Genomic DNA, 21,893 nt, shown 5'->3' with positions numbered 1-21,893 from the left:
CTGATCAGCTTAACAGCCTGTCCTCCACAGCAGCTACGCTCTAAAGCAGCAGCATGGAAGGAACTGCTGCAAAGCATTCTGGGTGTTGCAGGATATGCTGGTTTTTCAGTTTCAGGTCAGCAGTTTAAAAAAAATCTGAGCCCTCCTCTAATGAGGTGACAGAGGGATCAAAAATAGAAGACATGTTTGTGAGTGAGGAGAAAGCCTCCGCTCAGACATCAGTCACACCTCCTTCACCAACAAACAGTTTCCTGCCTCACCTGAGCCGTCCATCCTGCGCCGCCGCTCCTCCGGGGATCACTTTGGTGATGAAGATGCTGGGGTCTTCACCGATGTGAGGGTTGTCGGTGCCGCCTGCGATGCTGAAGCCCAGCCCCGAGTTTCCCTGGAAACCACAGTGATCACAGTATTAATAATAACGATCCGCGTCTGTGAGCATGCTCAGGATTCACACTTCCTGCCAGCGTTTCACAATAAAAGCCTTCCAGGTGATGAGACAGCGACGATGCTGCTGAGCAGTGACGACTGAAGTTTGACGCCGTGTTGGAAAACCTCGAACCGCAGCCAAGAGGAGCAGAAGTGACAGCTGGAACAACGAAGCATGAACACGTCTGCAGATTCCGCTACGCGAATCACCCGGCACGAGTTTGCACCAATCAGATAACATCAGCAAACATCCAGAACCTGAGCGCGTGCACCGGCTGTGAGGCGCTGTTAAACATTTTCATCTTAAAAGTGTTTTTTATTTTTACCTTCACTGGTTCAAATACACTGCTGTAATTACCCAGCATGCCGTTCTGCACTGAAATTTTATAAATGTGCAGTTATTGTGTAGAATGGCTGGTTCCTGCCGCGGTGGCCGTCCGGCGTGTCCACTGCTGTGAACGGGCATCAGACTCAGTTTGTGTCATGTGTGGAAACATTTTTGTTCTGATGATAAAAACAACAGCGAGGCCGGTTAGACCGCAGACAGAACGACAGGCAGACCCTGTGAGACTTTTTTAAAGCTGCACTAATAATTTGCACTTAAAGGAGCAAAATTAGGACAAGAACAAAAAGAGGAAGACGGTAACAATGTGGAGGATAATACCAGAGGCAGCGAGGAGGATTAAAACAGAGCTGATTAAAGAGAAACTGTTTGTGTGAGAGGATCAGAAACTTTTGCTTTGTTTAACAGAATCTGGTTCATTCGTTACGTCCTCGTTTCCCCCGAAATCTCAGACTGTCGGGAGGGTTGGTGCAGGCAGCGGTCGGTCCTACAGCAGAGGTCCATGAAAGCAGCGCCGCAAAGTCAAACAGAGAACATCAGGCGGCGGGTCGCCCGTCCTCTGAGTCATAGACCGCGGCTCGTTTATGTGGCTCGTAAAGACGCGACGGAGTTACGGCGGCTCTCGCGGCGAGCAGCACGGCCGTCACTCACAGGGAAGTAAAAAGGAAAGGCAGCTTACCCGCTCCAGCGTGATCTCCTCGTACTCATAATCAGCCTCCGTCCCGTTCACCTGCAAACACACACACAGGTATCAGCTCACCTGTCGGCTCCTCCCAGCAGCAGCAACACGTTAGTAGAACACAGACTCTACTGTACTTCATTAGAAACACTTCACTGAGTCCAGGGTTTAACTGAGCCTCCTCCTGCTCCTCAGGCTCACGTCTAACCTTGGAGAACTGAAGAGTTTTTATTTCCTCCTCTTAAACCTGAAGTTCAAGGTTCGTGTGATGCAGCCGTCTGCCCACAGCTCCTGCAGGCTTCACTCACCGACTCTGATCTAACACATTTCCTTTAAACCGTCCAATTAACAGAAACGTGCTGCAGCACTGAACTCTGAACTGATGTGGGGAGAGGAGAGCGAAGCAGATGCTTCTTCAAATATTTCTCCCCGTCAGGTGAAACTGAAGCGACGCCGTGCTGACAGCGGCCGGAGTCCACAGGAGGCAAACATCAATTTAATAAAGACGGGTCCGATGCTAGGCAGGTGAGGCTCCAGCTGGACCGACGGTGAAGATGGAGTTACCAAACATCTGCAGATCCACAGAGTCCTGCATCCTATCCATTGTCTGTGGATCTACCCACCCACCTATCCACCCATGACTCCATCTTTATCCATAAAATCATAAACACAGGTATCTTGCCTTCATTTTCCAATCTATCCATCACTCATGCATCCATTCAGAAATGAGCAGCACTCACGTATGGAGGTGTGTCCAGGCTGTCTGCGTTGACCACCACAGGCGGAGGATTGGCCTGCAGAGACGAGGAGACGCGTCAGAACATAACAGAGGAAAAACATCTCCACCCTACAAACACCCTCACAATAAAGAAACCCCCCTGAACCTCCACCCCTCCGATCACACCCCACACTGCGCCCGGGTCGGCCGCCGCGCAGCTGCTAAAAGACTAACTCTCCTCATGATGCTAAAATGGGAAGCCCAAGGATTTGAGCACAGATTAGCGAGCGAGGTACGTACATGGTGGCGCTTCACGCTGCAGAAGATGCAGTTCTGAAGCATGAAGCCTTAAATGAAGAAACAAATCAAGAAAATCAATCAAATCCAGTCGTGCAGGAGGGGAGAAGCTGCTCCTTCACCTCGTCTACTCTGACTCTCGCTCCTCGCTCGCTCGCCCGGGAGGAGCCAGATGGGCTCTGAAAAGTCAAACGGGGGGAGCGTGGCATTCCTCCCGCTGTTTCTATCTCTAATCTGCTCACTTCATCAGCGCCACAGCTGGACGGCCGACACGGAAAACCGAACTCGACAGAAAGGCGCAGAGCCAAATGAGCGAGGAGGGAAGTGAGGATGGAAAGAGGGAAGGATGGAGGGATCGAGCAGAGAAGAGGGAGAGGAGGAAAGTCAAAAAAGAACAAAAAAAGGAGACCTGTGACGTTGGAGGGATGGCGGTGGTCTCGGCTGGGATTGGCAAGATTGGGATCACGGGGATTATGGGTGAGGAAGGCGGGGCGGCCTCGGCCTGCTGAACAATAGCATGGTGAGGGGTCAAAGGTTAGACACAGATGAACAGCCGGTGAAGGAGGAGGAGAGGATGTATATGTGTATGTGCATGCTGACTGATAGGGGGCGTTCGTTTAGGTCGAGCCGAGGTGCCAGATGGGAGGAGTTTGACAGAGAAGGACCGCCAAGTGTCAGAGAGGTCGGCCAATCACAGGAGGTCACTGTGTGAGTGACACCTGACGATCCTGATGTGGCAAACTCGCCCATCTGCTGTTCTGAGGATTAAAGCCATCTCTCCTCTGTGTGTGTGTGTGTGTGTGTGTGTGTGTGTGTCTGTGTGTGTGTGTGGTAAATCCTCAGTCCCTCGGTACAGCTTCAGCAGGGGGGCGATGTCCTTTATGTCATTACTGAAAAGCAGCGGATATTTCAATCTGGGAGTTTTAACCCCGATAGCCAGTGATGACATTGGCACAGACCCTCAAAGGTCAAAGGTCACAGCTGTATCTGCGACCTCATGTCCGAGTTTCTACTGATGCTAAAGAAGTGCTCAAACCGCACACCCACATGTTCACTGTGACGTCACTGATCGTTTCCCGTCCAAACGCACCTCCAACTCCCAAAAATCAAACGAAGAGCTCGAGGACCGATTTCATTCAGCTCCAATAAAACGATCAGCTAGCAGGTTTACAAGCAAATATCTGTAAACGACGTTAAATCAATGTACCTGAACACAGCACAGCTGCCAAATTTAAGACACGCCTTTAACTTTACCGTCTACAGCGTCACTGTAGCTTTGTCGCTAACGCAAAGGGAAACAAAGCAGCTGAAGAGACGCTTATTCAGGTTTCATCTTGTCCGTCAGGTGTTTTTTTTACCGCTGATGGCTCCGCCTCTTTGCTCCACATTAAAACTACGATAGCATCGTCCTCGCTGCTGTTGAGCTTCAGCTCCGACTCAGTCTGGCGACACTTTTTATTCAATCGTGTGCTGCTGAACACGTTTCTATTGTGGTTCTATTGTTCTCACAAATGCTGTGGAGCGTAACCAGCGTCACCTTCAGGCTTTGTTTTTCACTCCACAGCAGCCTCTTCATTTCATGATGGACCCGCTCGGCGTTTGATTCAAAGGTGAACTTGTAACTGGTTTTAGTGGAAACATCATCACTGGTCTGAACGAGCCAGCAGCTGGCCAATCACATGCAGACGTTTTTACCAGTGCTGCGTATTAGACGTCAGACGTCTCATTGCAATGCTACGTGCTCCTGGGGAATTATAGCATCTGACATCTGGATGTTGTTTTTGACCTGAACACTGCAGAACAAGCTAACTTTAAGTAGCACCAGCGCTCCCCGACAGCAGCAGCCTCAGCAGAATCTGCCCACGAACGCCACACCGGCAGCAGCTTCGCTCATGAGTTTCAGCTCGAGAAACAAACAGCCTTTAAAAGAGTGGATCGTCTTTATACTGCAGCCATGCTGCTGTTTATTCAGCTACTAAGAATGAAAATACACAAAATAAAACCTTTGTAAACTGTTCAGACACAACCCATAAATGTGTGTGATGCACGTGTGTGACAGTGTTTGAGGTTATGTGGATAAAATCAGGGTTTGTTTCTAGAAATTTAGAAAAAAGCCATGAATTAAAAACAGGATTTTTTAGATCTTTTTCTGTTTCCTGTTTCAGTCAAAGATTTTCTTTTCTTTCACGTCTACATTTAATTTAACACCCCTTCGTGCGCCTTCCAAAGGCCTGCTGCGTGCACATGAAACCATCACAGAGGAGCGAGCGGCGGCCCTCACCGCTGTGACCTCTGTTATGCAACAGCAGGACCTCGTGAAGCTGCTGGCAGGAAGCGCCGCTGCGTTTCCAAGAGGCTTAATTGTTGTGCTGCAGCAGCAGAACCCGGAGCCCATGGAAAACCAACAGCCGCTAAAATTAGCCCCGCACATCGACCGCATTGATCCGCCAGCCCTACTTCTGCGGCTCCGCTCGCCGGAAAGCTGCTGACAATGAGGCTTAATTACTCCCAAAAGACACAAAACTGGTTTAACAAATGCAGCGACACACAGAGAGGGCAGAGGTTATGATTTCATCTATCAGAGAGCGAGAGATGATACACCATCAAATCCACAACAACAACCAAAACCACCAGACGCCCAATACGTCAATCGATTTATTGACCAAACAGGTTTCCAAGCAGAAAATGTTTGACCCCGATGAACTCACACCGCTGACATAACATCAGTCCTTCAGTATAAATATCATTAACACAGCTGAGCCCACCTGGAGTTTATAAAATTACACATTAATTATTATTTTTACATTTTTCTCTCAGAGAATTTTACAGTTGATGATTTAACCTGATGACATCTTTTCCACACAACCCCAAACTTATCATCATAGTCTGTATATAAAAGAAGGACAGCCTCAAGCTGACCATTTTCACCATCTTGACCTTCAGTCAATTACATGGTAGCCCCGCCCTAAATATCCCGTTTTAGTCCTTTTAACTTTAATGGTCCTTCATCTCCAACACGAGCACCGCGTTTTATTCAACAGTACACAAAACTGGAGCCTGAAACCATGAACTCATCAGCAGAGTCTTAACCAAGGTCAGAGGTCAGAGGAGTCTCCCCCTGCTGGTTTATTACAGAGAATCTATGTCCTGCTTTCAGTAAATGAGGCACGTGTGTCACTTTAGTCTTCAGTGTACCAGCGAAGCCACACAGATTAAACAACCCCCCCCCCCCCCCCCCACTCGAGCCCCTCGTTACCTCCTCGTTAAAAGTGTAGCTGCAGTTTTTTCTTAGCTCACTGCATCCATAACATGGATCTGAATGTCCGCTGGTGGGAGGAGCCACAGACGCTTGGACCGAATCGGTGATGAAGCCATAATGTAGCAACGGTGTGACCACAGACCACCACTTAAAGATGGGAGCTTCGAAATGTGCAGCAGATGAATCCCCAACCAAAGCACGTGGATCGCACCATCGCTCATTTATTCGGTCATAAAAAAGACGAGGTGCTGGAGAGTGTTTAAGTATGGATTTAAATGTGATGGCAGGGTGATGTGGCTGTCACACGTGGACACACAGTCCATCGATTCTCCATGAACTGTAGTAACTCAATCTGACTGACCACGGGTCTCATTCACATACACTCCTGCTACAACACTGTACAAACTGCCCTGCATGTCACCACAACCACCAAAACAGCCAGTTCTCCAGTGTGACCTTGAACTCACCAGAGCAAACAGGAGTTTTCAGCAGCAGCAGGTTTTAGTTTGTTTCATATAAAGACTCAGATCACTGAGAGCGTCTCCTGAAACCTGACTGTAGTTTTTAGTCTCAGCTGATTTTACTGAAACTCTACAAACATCAGCACTTGTTGATCTGACTCTGTGCTACAATCTGTGTGTCCTTTAGAAATGCAATCAGTGGTTAGAGGAAGGGGAACAACCTCCATCCATTCACCAAGCCCACCCTGCCCACCGTCTGCTGCTCGTTTCTGTGGAACAGCCTTTAGCTTCCACTCTCTCTCCTTTCTAACAAAGCGATCTTTTACTTCTTTAAACGTACGGCGCTCAATCGACAAAGTTTTAGTTCCCGCAGTGGAAAAAATAAAAATCTCTGAACAGGTCACATGATGTCGCTACCTTGCTGTAAGCGAAGGGCACCCAGGGGATCTCCTTCCTGGCGCTCTTGAGGACTTTGGCCGTACTCTTGGTTGGGCTTTTCTTCACGCTGTCCCGCAGGTTGAGGAACCGACTGCGAGCTCGACAGGACGCCGGCACGGTGCAGGCGGTGAAGGTCGACAGCGACGCCTGGACCTGCGGGTGATTGAACGACTGCTGCTGCTGCTGTCGGTGGAGCTCGATGGCGTGCTGCCTCTGCAGAGGGTGCAGATGGGCGATGGACTCTTGCAGGCTGGCGTTGACCCGCGGCAGCTTCTTCTCGCCGTTCACGGCTTTAGACGGGAAGTCCTGCTGCAGGTAATGAGTGGTCATCTTCCCAAACGGAGGAGGAGGAGCTGGGGGAGGAGGGGGAGGAGGATAAATAGTAAATGAAAGATGCTTCCTTCGAGTCCAGAATGTTCAACGCCTACGACGAGACGGCGATACTTCCAAACTCTGCCGTGTTACTCCTCCACCTCCGGCACCACAGCGCAGTAACACTCCCTCTCTTCTCTCCCGGCTCACCCCTCCCTGCCGGCTGCTCTTTCTCTGTGACACCCTCCCTCTCGTCTTCTCTCGTTCTCCTGCCAATTAATCGGCTCCAGCGAGCGAGGCACATGTCAGCACGAGGGGGGGTGACGGGCAGCTCCACTCGCTGCATGAATAATCGATGCTGCCCCCGGATTCAGACACAGCGGCGTGCGTGTCAGCAGCGAGGGGGGAGTGCGACGAGGACTCCCGGTTAGCGGCAGGCGGGCAGGAAGCCGCTTTAAGCCTCTGCTGTAGAGAAAAACCCGACGATCCTCACAGGCTGCTGCGTCTCCACAGAGCTCCACCCGAAGCTGGAGGTGAAAAAACACGCAGGCCTTATCTCTTTTCACTTAAATAAAATCTGCTCCGCCACAGCAGCGTGGACGCTCCTGATGGATGTATACTCCATCAGACCTCCACGGCCTGGTTACAGGTGCAGCTCTGCAGGAACGTCGCTCTGACACTGTGTTTTCCTCCAAGTGAGGTGATAAATTATTCACATTTAGAAAAATATTGTTGAAACTGCCCACAGATTATGTTGGAAACACTTTTAAAAATGCCAAACTGTTCCAAAGCTATATAAACAAAAGATCTTGGCTCAAAAATCATCATAAATGCAGATTTTGTTTCCTGGGATTTCCTGAGTGTGCAGTTTGTCTGTGATGACAACACAAACTGTAGTGAGGAGGACGAGCTGCATATAGAGAAGTTTAACACTGAAATCTCACACTTTTACCTGCACATCATATACTCTGACATTTCCACACCAACATCCAAAAACTGCATTTCACTGAAAATAATCAAGTCTGTACCAAAACTCAAAGCTATGAACGCACTTCCTGTTGTGGCAGATGGTTCATTATATGGACTCAGAGCATTCAGGCTCGTTGTGAACAGACAAATTAATCATACGACAGAATAACCATCGCACAGGAGGCGGCGTGGGGTTCATTGGACGGAGGTTTGATTTCATAAACGGATGTAAAATAGCCGAGCGGCCAGAGTCAACAGTAAACCGTCACCGGTGTGTTCTCCCCACAGTCCCCGAACGCCTCACCTTCATTTACGACGATGGAGAGACACCTCGACTTTCTACTGATGTAAATCTGCTCATACGACGCCGTCATGGAGACTGAGCCACATGATTCACAAACAGCAGAAAGTCGACGCACCGAGTGTGTCACAGAACACAAACAAACACATCAGGGCTCATCTCTCTGCTCCATCATCACCCAGCATTTACAGCCACATCATGACTCCACGGTGAGGGCCGCAGAGAAACACCGAGGATCTGCTGGAGATTAGGATTAAACTGCTGCTGTGTGTCTGCAGCTCCACCTACAGGCCACTCACGTCAGCACACGGCTGCACTGTAAACAAACCAGCGATTCACAAATACCAACAGCTTTTCAATGGCACTGCTTGTTCTACACAACATGGGTGGTTTTAGTCATGTAAAGGAGCTGTGGAGGATTAACCTAAGTAGTCTTCCTCCTTCCTCGTTAACGTGCAAATTTATGCAGCAGGAGCTCTGAAGTCTGCTGCAGGGAAAGTGGTTTACACAGACTAAAGCTTCTCTCGCCGTCTGTTCTCCAACACTAAAGAAAATATTAATCTCAGGTGTGAGAACACAACACCCGGCCTCCAAAATAAAAGTCTGGCTGAAGGTGCGAACAATCCAAACATCTTTATCCACACCACGGAAACTGAAAGTGACCTCATTTCACAGGAAACTGCAGGAACACAGCAGGTTAACAGCAGAACCGTGGAGGACTTTCACAACCAGCTTTAGGAACGATCCATTTGATTTTGTGCTTTTACAAAATGACATCATCTGCATATAGCGATAGTTTCCGGCCAGTTTGTGTTTCTGTTACTCCATAACAGCAGCAGCTAGAGGAGCAGTTTTACAGAAACGGGTTGTGAGATATTTCTCTCACGATTTCTGCTGTTTGCTTTTCTAAGCCTTTATAAAAACTAAGAGAGAAAAAAATCCACAGATTTGTGTTCAGTGAGTTAAAACAGATTCACTGACTTAACTACAGGTGGATCAATCGTGCCTACTGAAACTCCAGGAAATTACTTCAGAACAAAATCATTTAAATTCTGTTCAGGTTGGTTCAATTTGAGAATCAGAGAATCCCAACACCACCACAATCCCCCGTTAGCAAATATTTGGCAACGACTGAGAGGAAGAAGTCCGTTTTATGGGTGATTGCAGCGTTATCACTGAAGTAGCTGACCCCATGGTGTTAGGGTTTACCTTCAACTGTTGCTCTATTGTTTCTGCGTCTTTCATCTCCAACTTCATGGATTAAATTCAGACACGTGTGCACCACAAACAAACCCTCCAGCAGGCAGGTCGAGTCTTTAACCAATCAAAGTTTGATATCATTGAAACATCTCACAAACCACCCAATCAAACAGATGCTCTCATTTAATAAGCCAAGAAACAATTTGTGAAAGAGAAACAAGTATACCTCAAACATTTACTGAGGTTTGCCCGTAAAGTTTATTAATATCTTTAATTTTTCACTCTCTGAAGCGACTTCAAGCCTCCAAGTCGTGGATGTAGATGATCTACGTGAGCTGTGCACATGTGGATCTTTTCAGGCTGATGGCGAGCTGTGAAACAGAACATTCACCTGTGAAGGGGGGTCTGAAGGGGGGGGGGCTGTCGACATGAGTCACGCCTGACGGGACAGGAAACAGATTACAGCCATGAATCAGAGCTCCGAGTCACGTCTGGACTGCTCACGAGGGAACAGAGGAGTAGAACTACCAACCCTCCCAGGAGAGTCACTTTGGATCTCAAAGTAAAATCGTCCATTTAACAGTTCAACTGTCAGAATGAAAGATGAAAGATTTGGACTTTGGTGATGTCTGGATGTAATTAGAGTAACTTTGACATGAACACAGACCTGCATCAGGTTCACCTGCCAAACAAAGTAACGTCTGCTGCTCGGGGTAATTAAACCGTGCATTTCAACAGCCCCGCACCAAACACAGCACTTCAGTCATCACGTCACATTATTACTCTTTCCTCACACTGTGCTCATGTACAGCAGTCATTAATGGTGCTTTTAGCTCCGTTTGCCTGCTGGGTGTCATATCTCTCTCTGAAGAAATGCAGCTAATGATCGTCTGACAGCTGCAATCTCACGATGACTCACAAACTATAAACAATCAAACTTTCCCATCATCAGCTCCAGTCCTCATCTCACCTCCTGCGTGGCCTCTGATCCAGGAGTCGTCACAATCAGCTCTGAAACTACAAAACTACCCGAGGTTTGATTCCAGCGTGTGAGCTCGCTCGTCGGCGTGTTTGTTGGGCCGTGACGTTCGTGTCAACAGCTGGATTATCACCATTCTTATTATTTTCCATGAAAATGTTGTCCGCTGACTTCATTTACCCAGTTATAACTAAACTCAGATGTCCATCTGTAAGTGGTTTATCTCAGTCTATCCTTATGGATCATGAAGAGAGGCAGAAGAGCCACTGAGCCTTTCCACAACTTTATGTCACCAACCTTCCTGCTCATGACAACATTTCAACCAATCAGCATTCGGACTACGCACAGATGATGTGCTGCTCGCCTCCTGAAGGACCACACCTGTGCATTTCACATCATTCCTTTCTCTGTGTAGTCGAAGAACAATGCTAACCCACAATGACCACGAGTCTGACATCAGACTCATGTTAACATGTTTAAGAGTTTAATCCTGCCAGGACCTCCTGATGTGACCGATGAGAACAGAAGGAAGCAGACACTGATGAGATATTTGGGTCACAGGTGAATCGGCCTGTGGACAGAGCCCACAGTGTCAAACATTTCACCCACTGCAGAGCGTTTTAATAAAAGAATGACTTCCAGTCTCTTTCTCACAGTGAGGATTACAGAGTAAACGATGCTACGTTGTCAGGTGTCGTAGGAACTGAATCAGAGATGGAAAAGTTGGATCAGTGCGTCCCTGGGAAGTCCAGCGTGTTCCCGTTTGTAACAGAGAGTCTGATCCTCCACCCGGAGGCAGCACAAATAAACTGAACATCAACATATGATCCGACTCGGGAGGCGTGAAAGCACCTGAGGGGAATTATCGCCTCTTTAGCTGCTAAACGATCCTCAGCTGGTTCGTTGCCACTGAAAACGCCTTCCACGTCCACGCGTCGCATCATAGCCCGCTGTAACCATGACGCCACCCGTTACAACCTCGCTGTGATAAAAATACAGCTGCGGACGAGCATGTATGTTAACGTATGAGTGTGTGTGTGTCAGTAAATGGGGGGAGGTGGTCGAGTAGCGCTGTGTGTCAGGAGCCTAGAGGTTGCTAGGCAACGCCAGGGAAGGCATGTGCTACTGCAGGGGTTCCTCACATCTGCCCAGAACATGATGCTGCTGTTTATGCAGGTAAACCTGTTCAGCGTAGCCGCACAGAGGCAGAGAGCGGGTCAGGGAAACCTGCACAGGTACGACACCAACACGGACCCCCGAGACTCCGAGCGCCACCTCGTCCTCGCCGTCAGATTCAAAGCACAGCTCTGGAACATTCACACATTGAGACGACACGTTAATGTAAAAACCCGCTCACGGCCGCTGCAGCCTTATCAACAAATCACCTCAGTGACACACACACACACACGCGCTGCCGCATGTTCTTTATCACGACGTAAATCTGCTGGATGCGGATCGAGGGCGTTTCTGGACCAGATGTGAGCGTTTGTGCGTGAGCCGACACATGACGCAGCAGCAGCAGATCTCCTGTTGCAACTTTTACACATCAGCCAGGAGCGTCACGCAGCAGACGGCCCGATCAATACGTTCACCACACACACGGGGGAGTGCATGACCGTATGAACACACGTGCTAGGAAATGAGTCACGCTGCACGCTGCAGCACCTCCCCCTACCTCCTCACCTTTGGGAGGATTTATTTTCCTCATAGGTGGGAGGTGGAGGAGCTGGAGGAGGGGGGGCGACCTACCAGTAGGCGCCGGTGGAGCCGCTTGGTTCTCCTCAGGGTGCCCATGATGCGGCGGCCCATCTTTTTGGCGTACCACACAGAGTTGAGCATGTTGATGCCGCTGCTGCTGCTGCTGCGCTGAAGGTGGTGTGTCGCCTCCTCTGCGCCTCCTCGCTCCTGCTGCAGGCTGCGGGGTGGCAGAGGTGGTGTTGGCTGGAGAACAGACGATGGGAGGGGGCTTCACTCCACCTTGGGTCCCCCCCCCACCCCACCTCCTCGTCTTCTTCCTCTCAGACACAAACAGGGAGGCTGCAGAGGAGCCGACGGAGGTGACCGGGAGAGGAGCCGAACCGCGGTCGTCCTCTTCCTGTCAGCGGGGATAAACGCTCGTCATGGTGCGGGGGTGACGGGGGGAGAAAGCGCGGAGCCTCTGGGGGGGGATTAACGTGGCGACGGGGTGAGAGAGCATCGCTCGGCAGCCGGTCGGCGAGCCTCCGTCTGTGTGGAGCAGACAGCAACAGCAGACTGCAGGGCTGACGAGAGGACGAGCGAGAGAGAGAGCGTGTGTGTGTGTGTGAGTGTGAGTGTGTGTGTGTGTGTGTGCATTTAAAGAGAGCGCAGGCAGGGAGGAAGTTGGTCCTCTGATCTCTTCTCTCTGCAGTCTGGAAACCTCACACAGTCTTCCTCCTCCTCCTCCCTCTCAGCGGGGTTGGTCCAGCTGACCTTTGTCCTACTTCAGACTCCAAAAATGAGTCAGCAGGGAAGACTCCGAGTTTTCCCGGTGTGGAGATCACAGGAGTGGCAGTCACGACGGCACAGTGAGTTCATTTAGAGCATTGGTGGCAAACATGTGGTCCTGGGGCCAGAAACAGGCCACCAAGGGTCCAAATCCGGCCCACAGGAACATCAGAGATCAATGGATGTATGCACGTATCAAAGAGACCATTTTTTATTTCTGTAGTGCAGCATTGATATAATTTTGATAAATCTAGAATATAACATTTTTCTTTAGTCATTTAAATGTTATAAATTAAAAACTGATTTATAATACGCAGTTCTAACCTGGACTCATCATTTCTCTGTGCCGGTGTTTCTAAATGACACGCTGTTATTATTCTGCGATTTTCACTTCATTACGTGATTTTGTTCATTTTCCTTTTAAGGTCATAAACCTGAGAACAGGAACTACAGATGAGTCTAAGTCTGTCACATGATGAAGCAAAGTGTTCGTTTTAATTAACATGCACCGTCAGCATCAGTCACATCACTCTACGTCAGCTCTGTCTTCATTCTTTACTGCCTGCTAAAAAAATATATCAGTGTGTAAGTACGAGTGGTCCCAGTCTGAAAACTGGGCCAAAATGTGGTCAGTCTGGTTTTATCCACCCGCTCGTCTGCTTCCTTTTTTCCAAACGAAATAAATGTTTTCTTATTAAATCAAGTGTGGTGCATATACTGCATTTAAAACTGTCAAAGAGCTTTAATTTGTATAATTTTTACTAGATTGATATCATAAGTCTAAAGTTGTAGTCATATTTTTAATAAAACAAGACTTTCTGGTGAATCATGTTTGTCTCAATTTTAGTCCTTAAATCCTTTAAATGTTTTCTGCTGTAAGCGCCGTGTTGGGCCTGAGGTCACTGATGAAAACAGTGATTAAAAGCTTCTCTTACAGACACTAAACCTCTGACATGCTGTCCCACCAGGCTCTACCCAGGACACGTCTTTCAAACAGTTATCTGATCCATAACCCAGAGGAAATACACCAAAGAAATACATCTGTACGATGATGACACCCCGCTTTACGTAGCTGCTGATCCTGATGACCTGAGGCCACCGTGTCCTTTAAAGCAGGCTGTGGATGAACCCCAAAGACCAAACTTCATTTTATACAAAGAGAAGAGAGCGATGAGTCGGGCGATTAACCAACCAACAGGTTTTCAAAAGCTTTACATTTATTTGATCTTAAGATGAATTTAAGAGTAAATATGTTGAGTAGAAGTTCTGAGGTCAAGACTCTGAGTTGTACCGAGGTTTGGATTTTTCTTTGTTACTCAGTTACACACTTTCACTGTTTCTCGATTACACGAAAACTAATGAACCAAAGTTCCCGAAAACTGAATCGGTACAAACGGGGCAAAAGGAGGAGCGCATTTGGTCCAGATCCAGAATATAGTGTTTAAGGGAAGGACTGAAACCTGTTTACAGCAGAAACCACTTAGTTTCAGGAGAGAAAATCTCAGTAAAACACGTTAGAAATGTATTTTTTAAAATAAATTAATAAATCTATCTTACTGATGTGATAAAGAAGAAAACCTGGCACATAAACTTCAAACTCATGTAAGTTTCTGTCTGCTGTGAGATCAGCCACTCGTGTTTCTTCTTACAGCGTATAAATCTATCATAAATGCTTAAATGAACACGTTTTTCCCGCCATCCACCGACTTTCCCGCTCATGAAAACGTCCGCACCGACATTCAACGGCTTCCCTGAAACTCCATAAAGCTTTAAATAGAGCTGGCTCGTCCTCCCCGGACCGACGTGCAGCGGAGACGATGAAGAAGCCCTCGTTTCATGAGCTCTGCTGCTAAATATACTTGAGAGCAGCTGTAAATCTTTCTGTTGGGGACGAAGAGGAGGGCAGCGGCTCTCCATTTTATCATCACCCCCCTCACAGTGTTACTGAAAGCCTCACTAAATCTTTCCTTGTCCTTCTGTGCAGGTTCACCCCTCCTCCTCCTCCATTTTCCTGCCGTCTGGATTTTCTTTGTCGACATTCATCTCCTGTGTTGCCATGGCGCTGCTGAGGACAGCGAGTCGAGTGAGAGGTGGAGAAAAGGAGATAAAAAAAAAAATGAAAGGGACAATAAACACAGGGGCGTACAGTACGTCCTCGCGGCCCTCGCCGTCTTTGTGGGACGTGACAGTCCATTCGCCGCGTTATCGCCGTGGAGGCGGTGGAGATAGCATCCACCCGCTGACGTCAGGCAGGGCGGCCGCTGCAGATCAAACGTTTAAGAAACAATGAAGAGCTGGATGAAGAGATTCCTCCAAAGACTCGGCATGAGTGTTGGAGGTGCTGAAGAGTCTGAGGCACAAACAGCTGCACCGATCAGGGCCAGAACCCCCACCCCCCACCCCCACATCTCTGTTCTTTATTTTTGGACAGTTGCAGGTAAAACATGTGGAAATGTGGAAAACAAATCAGTGACATTCAGTAAAGCTGCGGGTCAGCGGGAATCGAACAGAGACCTGCTGCTGACTCATCGGCACGCCTGCCAACACAGGAAACTCCTGCAGTTTGCAAGACCCTCAAAGTTCACTACAGATAAGTTGTGCACACAGCCAAGTGTTTGCGGTTTTGTCTACTGTTGCTCACGTTTCCTGCACTCTGCACATTTCACTCTCAGCTCCTGCTTCACCACCAAACGTACCACAGCAGCCCGTGAGGAGTCGAGATGTGTGCGGCTCTTTGTATGTGCGACATGAAGACTTACAGACTCACAGATGTGAGCTTATAGAATGAATACCTGTTAATGCACACACTGTGAAAACAGAAACGGCGTCTCCTTCAGGTCACGCTGAAGACGATGTTTAGTCCATTTAAATCGACCTCGGGTTAGAGCTCGGTGCGGGTCGTTTGTGCAGGTGTGATTGAGAACAAACCAAATGACTGGATCAGAGCAGAGCAAACGACCCACAGGTGTGAAAACGGCCTGAGATCATTTGTGTGACTCAAAACATCCAGGACTTCATCTGCACTGAGTCACTGAGACAGTCAGCTATTACACCATCACCCTTTAAACACCAGAATTAGCATGTTAGCAAGCTGTACGGGTGCATCACACAGACACCGGCTCATTGACGCTCAGTAACCTCCAAATACAATCCTAAAAGTTCCCCAGCACTCTCGCTCAGACTTCTTGGACGGCCTGTTGGTACAGTAACCTCACAGCAGTCATATTACTGTCAGCTAATGTCACTAAACACGCTCCAAAACACTCCAACAGCACAAACACGCACAGAGCTAGCAGCTACAGCCGCCTGTGTCACCATCCACCTGTCAGCCAAAGAGGCCACGCCCCTAAAAATGCTAATTTAATACAGTTTAAACAGGTGAGTTTTTACCACAGAGCAAATCATTTGTAATCAGAGCACGTCGTGCTTCAGATAGGTGTGAAAAATGATGGAGATGTGAAATAATACAGCAGTACCAAGAAAACAACCCAGCGGGATGGGAAGGTGAGGGGTGGGGGTTTACCTGGATCGGGGGGTAAGGGTTGGAGGAGCAGGAGGGGAGGGGGCTGTCCTCTCCGTGGGGGTAGAGAGTGGAGGACGTAGGGGAGGGGAGCTCCGGGTGATGCTGTCCTAAAGTTGAGCCGTCAAAGATGCACTCCAGAGACACTACCTAAAGGACAGAGGAGCAGAGGAGGAGACACGGCGGCTCGCTCAGACACAGCAGGAGGAGCAGGAGCGTCACAGACAGACAGACACGGAGGAGCGCTCAGGGAGGTCTCTCCGTACGGATGAAGGTGACATGTTTCTAGACTGAACGACCAAAACAACACAGCAAACACTGGACAGACAAATATGGTTCCCTCCGATTGGTTAGTGCACTCGTCTCCATCACCTTTCTTCTTTAATGATAGTCGCAGACACCTACACCCCCCGGAGGCCGCACACATGTGAGACCTGATCCAAGACTTTCGGTCAGCAGGACCTTTTACCTTAGTTCATCTGCAGATTCAAACCGACACTCTGTAATTTACATCAACTTCCTCTGAGTCCACTTCCTGTCAGAGGGCGGATTCACCCCATGATGTGATGTTACTGCAATTTTCTGAACAGTTTGTACTATTGTGCAAAAACATATACTGTGATTTATCACTATTTTAAACTGAAGTTAAACTTTGTCAATTCAGTTTTATTTATTTATACAGCACCAAATCACAGCAACAGTCACCTCCAGGTCCTTTATACTGTAAGGCAGACTCTACTATAATAACTTTATCTAATAGCATAATAGTTCTCACTGCAAAATGAGACTGCCAGACATGGACACAATGAACGTAACAGTCAGTTTAAGATTAACCAACAATTTACTGTGAGAAATCATAGAAAATCACATCTCTGTTGCCGTCTGTCCACACAGAAGTTCACATATAGTTATTACACGTGTTTGTCTGTTCTACATGAATCTAACCAGGATGCCTCGAGCTGCCTGACAGACTCATTCAGACTGATGCCAACCAGCTGTCTGCGTTTGTAAAGTAGATGCACTCATTTGCAAACCTTTGACAATCTCTCTGAGTGCAGTCAGAGTCAGACTGCCACTGTTTGCAGAGAGGTTGCCCTCTCGTTTGTAGTATTCTCAGACTGCACACAAAATATTGCAATGCTTTGCTGTATCGATTCTTCACCAGCCTGAAAGGTTAATGTTGTGAAAAAGGGATGTTTTCATTCACGCTACTATCTTTGGCTAACCCCGACCAATCAGAAGTCACTGCCTAAAGACAATTTAGTGCTTTTAGACAGTTGGGCCCAGCTAAGAGACTAACTGAGGGACTTTAGGCACTTAAAGCCTGGCTGCTAACACAGAGAATGAGCCGTATTATACAGCAAATATACAATTCTAGGCTGATAACTGATTCTATTGAATTTTTGGTTAATTTCCACCAAACAAAGAAAAATTATTGTTAAAAGTGACGATTTGAACATCTTGCCAGAGTTAAACTCAGAACTGGACATCATCTCGCATACCGATGTTTACACACAGAGAGTGCCTCGATGGTTTGAATCTGTAAATGAGACCTGATGAGAAGAATAACAGAGAATATCATCCGAGTCTGAACATCATTAACAATGAGGTCAGATCTACTTTAAGATGAAATCTGAGGGAGAATCAAACAAAGGAGAGGAATCACAGAAACCTGGGAGTTCACAGGTGAGTGAGCGATAAACTGATGAGGAGGACAAAGAGGAGGAGGAGCTTTGATGGCATTAACAGACACAAACTGGCTGATGGTTAACGGCGTGACCACAGGTTTTAGGCCCGCTCCACATAAACCTGACAGGAGAAGATCAGTGATCAATGAGCCTGCTGAGGTTTGTCTTTTTTTATTCAGGTCGATTTATTCTGTAGAAACAAAAATGGCTCAAACATTTATGACTTTATTGATTCTGCAGCACTTTTTGGTTCATTTCTGTTACTTTGAGGCTTTTACTGGACGGCACAGTTTAGAAAGGACAGAAAGGACCGAACCCTCTCAGAGAGACGAGTCCGTCACACTGTCAGGACCGAACACACGAGTCTGAATCAGGCGTGAACGCTGCTGAAACACACGTGTGGAAAACCACATACAACAGGGGGACACACACAGTGAACACAACAGGTGAAGGCAACAACACGACTCACAATAAACCTCCAACTACACCACAGAACTGCAGCACAGAGGCCGATGTTAGCTCACACACACACTAAAACAGCTTTGACTTCATTCTTCTCATCCAGTGTTTAACATCTGGCCCAAAAAAAGCCTTTCATCGAGATCAGTTTATCTCTTTTGTTTAACTAAAACTTTATCGTCTGCACTGAGCGGATCATTCTCCAGCCCTCGGACCACGAGCTCCAAACGTTGAACCGTTTGGAACTCGACTGCTTCGTGTTCGGCTGTTTTTTTTTCCTTTTCTTTTTAACAGTAATTGTTTCCTGCATAGAAACAAAGTTTAGTGGAGTTTCTTCTCACATCATCTCAAAATGTTTGAATCTTTATACCAAACACAGTGCTCCTCTCACCTCTCCACATTTACTCCACCTGTGTTGGTGCATTTTTATTCCAGGAGTTCCAGATGTTCACGTGAACCTGCCGTGTTTTCAGCACGAGCAGATTCCCAGGCCTCAGTTTCGATGCTGTGGACGCCGATGTTAAGCGTTACTTTGACATAATTATGTCAGCCGCTGTCTGAACTATGTGGATGTGCCACAAAGCACAGCACTTATCTTTAAAATTAACGAGCTTTTTTCATTCTGTTTCAAAGAACAAAGCATCAAAAATCTGACAGATCTCGAAAGTCTTTAGAATGAACACAAATGATCTTTCTATATTAAGAGAGATTATAAAATATCATTTTGTTTTCATTTACCTCGTTCATGTGATTTATGATGTAATACCCTTCACAAACACTGGGAGGCAGTCACCTACATTGGGATTTCATACAGATCTCATATTTAAAGCATGAGACATTAAAAAGAAATTAGAGAAAATTTTGAGATTTCTGTTAAATAAGGTTTAAAAAACACAGACTGAAGCCTCAAAGAAAGTCGGGTTAGATCCACCTGGTGCGGCATCAACACCTTTTATTCTCAGGCTCCTCTGTGAGGGCGCTTTGGCCTCATGCTTCAGACGATCTGATCTCCACACGATGGCAGCAGAGCTCCATCTGTGAGTCACATCCACCCAGCTTTAATCTGATCCCATGTTCTCCGTTACCACGAGCAGTGCAGCGTGAAACGGGTCAAACCTCCGTGAAATATCACATCTCAGCTAATCGGAGATCGGATTAATCAGCTCTGAGCACGAAACACGGAGGCAGATTTCAGGCAGGAGGCCTTTCCGTTTGTTCTCTGGCGCCGCTGCACACTGATGAGAAAACACATTTATGTGACAATCAGCTGGAAATACAGTGACATCTAACTACGCAGCCTTTGTTTTTTATTTAAAGTGATCTTTTATTAAACGATTTATTCATCAAACGTGGGAAGAAAAAGTCATTTTAATGACTATTTATAATTCATCACTTTCTTTGTCAAGAACGGTTTAAACTGAAGGTTATTTTCTGTATCCGTTTCATTTTTACAAATTTAAAGATAATTTCAAACGTTTTGAAAGCTTTAAAGAGATTTTCAGTCTTACTTTAACAGCTCGTCAGAAAAAAGCAGGCATCTTTCTAAATACTGTCCACTTGTCCCTAATTAATCGGCCAAGCTACAAAAACACTGGATCCTACACTTCCCATAATGCACCGTGACAGCTCTTCTCCACAGACGATGGGCACACACATTAACGTGGACGTGTGGAGTTGGTGAAATGCTCCTTTAACGGCACACACAGTCGTTATGAGAGTAACGTGGAGGCCCGAGCGGCGACAGACACAAACACAGCGGGCGCTGACAGAAGCAGCACGAACAGGAGGCAGAGTCACGTGACTGGGAGCACGCCAAATTCCCCTGGTCGAGCTTCCAGGACGGCGGGAAACAGACCGAGCGCGGTCTGGTTTCCAAACCGAGGCCCGGCTGTGAGAGAAGCTGCTCACATCACACGAGGAAAGTGTTTAAATATCAGCTCGTGCTTTTGTCCTGAAGTGTTTGAGTCACCTAAATTATTTTCAGCCTGGGAAAATCCTGGAAACTGGTAGGAAGCTGTAACTGGGCGTTCCAGCAGCCAGAACTGCTACTTCCCTCTTAACGCTGGATGAATCCATGTTTAACAGAATTTCTGTCCTTTCACATTTATGATTGCACAGCTTTGATTCTGTTCATGGAAAACTTCAGGAAGCGTCCACTAGTGGGAATTCCTGGACGGCCTCAACATCGAGGCCCCAAACATCTAATCCTGTAGGTTTACCTCAGGGGGAATTCTCAGGCTCCGCCCACAATACCATGCGGTGATCTCACCTGGACTTTTACCTGCTGCAGCTGTAACACTGAAACCTGGACCAGAGGAATTTGAAAGGTGTGTGATGGCGTGATGACAGGAAACAGGTGTGAGCTTCAGAGCAGCATCAGCATTTTAATGGGTCACATGATGCAACACATACAAGCAACAAGCCTCATCCTCCACGTGTGTGTGTGTGTGTGTGTGTGTGTGTGTGTGTGTGTGTGTGTGTGTGTGACTAAAACAGATTAAGATTAAAACATTTGTACTCATTTTAAGACAAAAACCTGCTTCGTCGATTGATCGACTGATTAAAGTGGAATGCGGCCGACTCTGATTGGTGTGAATACATAAACATGAAAAGTCGCCATCAGAGAGGAAACAAATGTAAAGAGATGAGAAACACATGAAAACGTTTAACTTTACTGGCTTTTTAACAAACTCTGGTCAGAATATCAGGCTCGTTCATGCACGATGAAACGTTCCCGTTACATGAATATTTTATGAGCTGAAATCTTGGATTTTGCCTGAATGTTAGCTCAGCCAGGTCTTTACAGAAGGACCATTAGACTTAAAAACATTACATTAAAAACGTCCAGAAGCAGGTGTTCACTGAAACTGAGAGCAAGCTTTTTATTTGCTGCAGCTACAGAACATAATGATGCACCGCTCATCAATGGTCTGACTGTGACGGACGTTTTAACGTCTGAAATGAAGGCCGTGGCTCGCTGACTGTTTGAAAGAGAAGCCAGTAAAGTCGCCGACAGACGGGAAGACATTTGGACCAATGAGAGAGACGGGAGGCTGAGACAATTCCATCTCCTACCTTCATCGGTGAGATGTGAGCGTGGGTGACGTAGCCGTGCACATTCTCGATCTGGGAAAGGTTCTTCTCTGCTACCTGGACCAGCTCTGGGCCCCCCGCCTCCTCCGTCAGCTGGGGGGAGCTCTGGTCCTGGGGGGACGAGTCCTCATCGTGGTGCCTGTACTTCTGCAACAGGAAAACACAAAAATCAACAAAACGGGGCCAACGGCAATGCGACAACAACTCTAGTTCAATGAGTTGAACCACTATGAGCAGCGACAGCGGGGAGGAAGAACCACCAAAAGAATCAGGCTCAGGGAGGAG

General features: G+C 47.4%; 1 protein-coding gene across 10 annotated transcripts in view; it reads right to left on the bottom strand.

The window, feature by feature from the left end:
- Positions 1 to 21,893, bottom strand: part of LOC134616361 (disks large homolog 1-like) — a 104,662-nt gene that overhangs the window by 15,805 nt on the left and 66,964 nt on the right. For 4 of the 10 annotated variants that reach the window (XM_063461206.1, XM_063461207.1, XM_063461208.1 and 1 more), the window contains exons 4-7: positions 21,591 to 21,755; positions 2,189 to 2,242; positions 1,449 to 1,499; positions 261 to 385 (exon numbers count right to left, since the gene is read on the bottom strand). In XM_063461206.1, coding sequence (XP_063317276.1) covers positions 261 to 385; positions 1,449 to 1,499; positions 2,189 to 2,242; positions 21,591 to 21,755 — 395 coding nt within the window. Of the gene's footprint in view, positions 1 to 260; positions 386 to 1,448; positions 1,500 to 2,188; positions 2,243 to 2,872; positions 2,969 to 16,371; positions 16,519 to 21,590; positions 21,756 to 21,893 lie in introns of all 10 variants that reach the window. The other 6 variants (XM_063461200.1, XM_063461201.1, XM_063461202.1 and 3 more) reach the window with 2 other exon arrangements.

Source organism: Pelmatolapia mariae, linkage group LG18, assembly GCF_036321145.2.
Source record: "Pelmatolapia mariae isolate MD_Pm_ZW linkage group LG18, Pm_UMD_F_2, whole genome shotgun sequence".
NCBI classification, from domain to species: Eukaryota; Metazoa; Chordata; class Actinopteri; order Cichliformes; family Cichlidae; genus Pelmatolapia; species Pelmatolapia mariae.
This window is presented reverse-complemented; position numbering and strand designations above follow the sequence as displayed.